This window comes from Monopterus albus, unplaced genomic scaffold (genome assembly GCF_001952655.1).
Source record: "Monopterus albus unplaced genomic scaffold, M_albus_1.0 scaffold228.1, whole genome shotgun sequence".
Taxonomy (NCBI): Eukaryota; Metazoa; Chordata; class Actinopteri; order Synbranchiformes; family Synbranchidae; genus Monopterus; species Monopterus albus.
This window is the reverse complement of record NW_018128108.1, coordinates 1-5805: the sequence shown is the minus strand read 5'-3', so window position 1 is coordinate 5805 and position 5805 is coordinate 1. Positions and strand designations below refer to the sequence as shown.

The 5805-nt window shown below is 39.2% G+C and overlaps 1 protein-coding gene across 1 annotated transcript in view; it reads left to right on the top strand.

The window, feature by feature from the left end:
- The window catches only part of LOC109971558 (transient receptor potential cation channel subfamily M member 7-like), a 6332-nt gene extending 606 nt beyond the window's left edge, over positions 1–5726 (top strand). Inside the window, exons 2-5 of the mRNA XM_020619896.1 lie at positions 2256–2335; positions 3998–4036; positions 4976–5183; positions 5448–5726. Of these exons, the coding sequence (XP_020475552.1) occupies positions 2256–2335; positions 3998–4036; positions 4976–5183; positions 5448–5726 (606 nt within the window). The remainder of the gene's footprint in view (positions 1–2255; positions 2336–3997; positions 4037–4975; positions 5184–5447) is intronic.
- The last annotated feature ends 79 nt before the right edge of the window (positions 5727–5805 follow it).

The following is a 5805-nucleotide window of genomic DNA, read 5'->3' as shown; positions in this document are numbered from 1 at the left end:
GAGCGGCAGGAAGTTTCCCAGAAAACAAATTTAACAAACTCTGAACTCAACATTGGACTCGAAGTTCATTAAACCCGAGATGGGACACTTGTGTTTAGTTTCAGACCACCTGATCAGAGTCAGTTCAGTCAACTTTTCAGCATGGACAGTGACAAATTAAAGGAAGAACCTGTGTGTTGCCCTATCCAAAGGGGTCACTGAATGGATTAATGTATACAATAATGATGTCAATCATATGCCGTGGCCTTCACAGTCACCAGATGCCAACTCAGTTGAGCACCTACAGCATGGGAGGTTTTAGACCGACGTGTCAGACAGCGTCTCCGCCACCATTATCAAATACCAAATTGTTTTGCAGATCATTCCTCCGGTAGAGTTCATCGATGCGCAGAGTCGGTGCCAAGGCGCACGGAGGCTGTTCCGGTGGCGCGCGGTGGCCAAGCACTTTACTGAGACGCTTTATGTTGGCGTGTCCTTTAATTTGTCACCTTTTTATGTTCAGCCCGAGTCAAATGCCTGCGGGGTGAACGAATAAAGCATCAGTATTGGAGTTTGGTAAAACCAGAGGCAACTTTTAATTCAGTGAAACTAGAAATATTAATGAGCGACAATTTGCACGTTTATCTTGAAAAACAGCAGCAACAGCAACAGTGGAAGAGAACAAAGATAAGCGCCAACACTTTCGTTAACATTTTAATCAGTGTAGTCACAGGCATGTTTTTTTCCTAATGGGAAGAGATGCAGTCTTATTCTAGGTATGTTACATTAAACCTTTAAATATATTTAGTCTGCTCAGATGTAACCTGAAAAAGAAGAAGACATAAAACAAGTTTATTTGTAGATCATAGACATGATTGTAACCTCATAGTCTGACCCAGTGACAGATGATGATTTTGGTGAAGTGCCCCTGAAAAAGTACCTTTTATTTTGCATTTAAACAATCTCTTCAATTCCATTTAATGACTGAATTTCAACATGCGTTATATATAGTCATAGTAAGTGAAATTCCATTAGGGCAAGTTTATTCTATATATTTTAAAACTTTTAAACTACCAATTATCCAGTTTTTAAATTATTTTTAGATGCACTACATTCATCCTCTCATAAATATTCACATAATGATATGATAACTATGAGAGGCATGTTCCAAAAATGCAACCAGTCACAACATGAGAAGTGATTAGGCTCTTCACTGTCTAAAGCTGCACACAGATTAGTTTTTATTTATGCTGACTACAGTAATGCATGCTAAATGTTTTGGTGCAGGGGACTAATTAAGTATCTTGTCTTAATGTCCAGAGTTATAAGAAGAAAGTGTAATTTTTGCAACAGTGGCCTCTTGCATCATGAAATGTTAAAGCAAATCTCTGACTGTTGGACAAACGTATGTTGTCATATTGTCACCCTATGTTTATGTGACTGTTGGCACTGTAATAGGCACTTTTGTATGCCTATCAATAATCATAATGTTGTTTAACTCTCACTGAGCTGATTTATTTAGCAGGTGGAACTGTATTTGTGTTTCCTGTAAGATAAGGAAAACAATTACTACCCAAGATATCAAATCTCCCATTACAGAGTATGTGCTTTTATTCAGTGAGACTCCAGAACAGCTGGAGTGTGTTTGTTGCCTCAGTGCAAAACTTCCTTATTTCCTCTTTACTTAAAGAATAGTTGAAAAACTTTGGCATAAAGCAGGTGATGGTGTCTGCAGATTTCTCTCTCTGAGCTGTGAGGGATTAATGTTGCTAATCCCTTGTGTGTCTTTATGAGCAGTTGTGGGCAGAAACAGTGAGGAATGAGGCTTTAATTGAAAATTCCTGTGACATGCACTAGGGCCATGTTTTAATAAACATTGTGATTTAGAATTAGATAATTTTATTGCAGCCGCAACACTGGAAGACAGCTGCAGCTGTAGTTGTCGTAATTCTGCGTGCCATTTTCTAAGTCTTTTTTTATTTTCATTTACTAAAATCTAGATTAAGGGGTTGCAATGGTTTTTATTTACAGATAACATTCTTATAATTGAAGCAAAACACACTTACCTTATATATCCCCATTTTGTTTAATTAGCTTTACTGTTCTTTCTGAAGCTACAATGGTTATAATGTCAGCACTGTTTGTACAGACGCTCACACACTTGTTTTTAACATTCTCAGAGGACAATTTACTTTGCGCCTTGAATTCATTCAAACAAACATGATGAACACGAGTTGCCCTTCACTGCTCTTAACTTTTGTTCTCTTTGTTCACAGTCCCAGAAACCCTGGATAGAAAGCACTTTCACCAAGAGGGAATGTGTGTACATACTTCCAGTGTCAAAAGACCCCCACAGGTATGTGCTGAGATGGTCTGTAGTGTGCTCTGTGGTGCAAAGGTGTAATTGTATGGTGGGTGTGTAAAAGTAAGCCCAAGCCTTAACCACTAGTCTGCAAAGAGTAAATGAGTCAGTTTCCACATAATTTTAATGTTTATGGCTGTCACAATATTTAAAGCATTATAGAGGTGGAATGACCAATGAGCAACCTGTGTATCATATGACAGTGGCTTTGCTTTTTGCACATTCTGTTGCGTTGTTGTGTTATAGTGTGTAGATTTAATTCTTAAAGGATAAGTAACCCTGTTCCATTTAACCACCAATCTTTAACCTCTAATGACAAAGTGAAAACATGTTTATAGAAAATTTAATAACAAAAACTGAAATTGATCATTTGTAAAACTATTCAGACCCTTAATTCAGTACGTTGTAGAATCCTCTGGCAGCAGTTGCAACTTCAAGTCTTCTGAGGCAAGTCTCTACAAGATTTGCACACCTGGATTGGGCAGTTTGTCCCATTTTTTTCCTGGCAGATCAGATCAGCCTGATCAGCCCTGTATGGTTTTCTTTGTCATTGTTTGTCTCCACAGAGTCACTGCAGTTGTGATAACTAAACTTGTGTTTGGCTGCCAGATTTTCTGCAGAGCAAATTTTTGTCTTATCATGCAAGTAAACTGAGAGAAAGCTGATTGCACCAGACACCTGGGGCGCTTGAAAATATTTGTGGCGTCAAAGGATATTGGTCTAGTGTCCCCTATTCCTTTACTGCTTTTGTCCTTGTGTTTAATTATGTGAACTCATTTGTGACTGTGAACATTTTTATGCCTCTGTGCCGATGACAGCCATGGGTGGAGGCCCTGTGTTTTAGAGTTGTCCTTCTGTCCATCTGTAAATTCCATTCTCATGAATGCTGTATCTCAGGAACACTTTGAGGGAGTTTATTCAAAATTGGCATGAACATCCAGTTGGACTCATGGATGAACTCATTAAAATGACCTAACAAAGCACGTTTATGGCCATAATTCAAGGATTCAACTCAAGGATATGCTAATCATGACCACATTTCACATAAATATCTAATATGATAAAATTATCAGGTAGAGCGGGTCGTCTCTTAACCGGAAGTTTAGTGGTTTGATTCCCTGCTTGTCCATGCTACATGTCGAAGTGTCCTTGAGCAAGACACTGAACCCCCATTTGCTCACCGGTGTATGAATGTGTGTGTGCTTGGGAGTGTGAATGGGTCAATGGCCAAATAATGTGAAAGCCCCTTGAGTGTGCTGCAATGCATAGAAAAGCGCTATACAAGTATAAGACCATTTAACAGTGGTTTCTGCACAGGCACTTCACATGTATGTGTGAAACATTTCAGTTTTTTCTTACTTTAAAAAAAAGTTGCTTTCCTTCCTTTCTTCTTGTAAACTCACAATGATATTGGGCAACTCTTTTTCCGGTGTTTTCTTTTACATCAATCATTTGCCACTGACTTTACCTCCCCTAACTTCAGTGTGTGCAGCTGCTCATAGATGATTCAGAAATTCAGAACTTCCTCCTCACTAGGAGAGATCGGCCCATTGTAACTGTCTTCATACCTTAGCAAATGTCCATCACATTTACATGATCTGGATTTATTTCTATTCAAACCAGTGACTGAATGTGTCGGTGTGAAATTCCTTCTAGATGTCTTCCAGGATGCCAGATTTGCCAGCAACTAGTCCGGTAAGTGTTTGTGTGGTCTTTGTCAGACTCATTTTGTTAGCTTGAGGGGATCTACACTAGCTGGTTAATTTGCACCAGAAAAGACCTGCAGGCAAGTTCTTTTTTCCACTGTAATTCCACTGAAGAGTAACACCTTCTCAGGAAACAATTAACATCCAGGCTTTGTGTGTCAGGAATCGGCTTCTCCACAGGGGTAATTAAAGGAGTTTAGAAAAACAAGTTAAAGTTTATTATTAATTGGAATAATATTACTTTGAGGGCACATTAGATATAAAATTGACCAACAGTCTTGAAGGTTTGTCAAAGTTTGATTGGTTGTTGGGATAAAATGTTTGTGTACTTTTTAATATCATGATGTTGATATACTGTAATTTTGGGTGTTTCAAATGTTGAAATACTGATTTCTAATCTCTCTCTGCACATTTTGCAGTTGACAGATAAATTTACAATTTGAAATTATTTTTAATTTTTTTAATAATGTCTCAACCTCAGTAGATAAAAGTGGGCTTCTCATTTGAAGCCAGCAACAGACAGTTTTGTCAGCTGGACCGACAACAGTCGCCAGAAAATTGTGTCAGATGTCGCTAGCTAGCTAATTAAGCTAAAGTTAGCTCCTTGAGTTGGTGGAAAACTGAGTTTCCAGTTAACTCTCTTTGAAATGAGAACCCTGTAAAACTATTATAAATGTGGACTTGATGGCTACATATATGCTAAAAGATTGAAACTAAAGAAAAAAACTAATATTCATATTTATGAAGTGTGGCATTCTTGTATCTCTGTTCCTCCATATTTTTGTTCTGCTTTTGAAAACTATTTTTGGATAATGGCTTAACTTTAATGTATAATATAATGATAATGTAGCGTTAACTATATTATTTAATTTGTAGAATTAAGTATTTTATTGTACTAGCACTTATAATGATGGTGTTCACCCTGAAGGTGCTGCTGTGGGCGGCTGGTGCGGCAGCATGTTGGCTTCACTGCCAGCTTGGCCACGAAGTACTCGGATGTGAAGCTGGGTGAAAATGCCAACCTGTCGGTACCTGAGCTGGAGGAGTGGTCGGTGGAAAAACACACCGAGGCGAGTCCCACTGACGCCTATGGTGTCATCAACTTCCAGGGAGGGTCTCACTCGTACCGAGCCAAGGTAGGAGGACAGAGACTTGATAACTGACATGGGAAAAGTCTGTCCTTTATGTTTATTACTGATGCACAGTATTGAGATCCTCACGTTTTAATAGAAAATCCTGCTTTTAAATATGTGTGAGCCAAATCTTTGAAAATTACAAACTCAAACCTAATTTTGTGGATCCATAGTTATGTGGAACACTGTTGGCCAGGTGCCAACTTCCTTTTTATGTGTGTGTAAACATGAACATACTTTTCCTTGTGTCCTTGCAAACATGGGCAGTATGTTCGTTTGTCCCACGACTCACCACCGGAACACATCCTGCGGCTGATGCTGAAGGAGTGGCATATGGAGCTTCCCAAGATCCTCATCTCTGTCCATGGAGGAGTTCAGAACTTTGAGCTCCACCCTCGCATCAAACAGGTGGTGGGCAAGGGCCTCATCAAAGCTGCAGTCACTACCGGGGCCTGGATTCTCACTGGAGGGGTCAACACAGGTATGTCATCAGAGAGATTATTTTTGTCTTGGTGTCCTGTGGAAAGTGCTGAGTTCAGCCGTTGAATGTGCTGTTTCTGGAGTACTACTGAATTTACAGAGGGGGATTTCAGATACGGAAGAATGTGGTTCACAAACCTCTCCA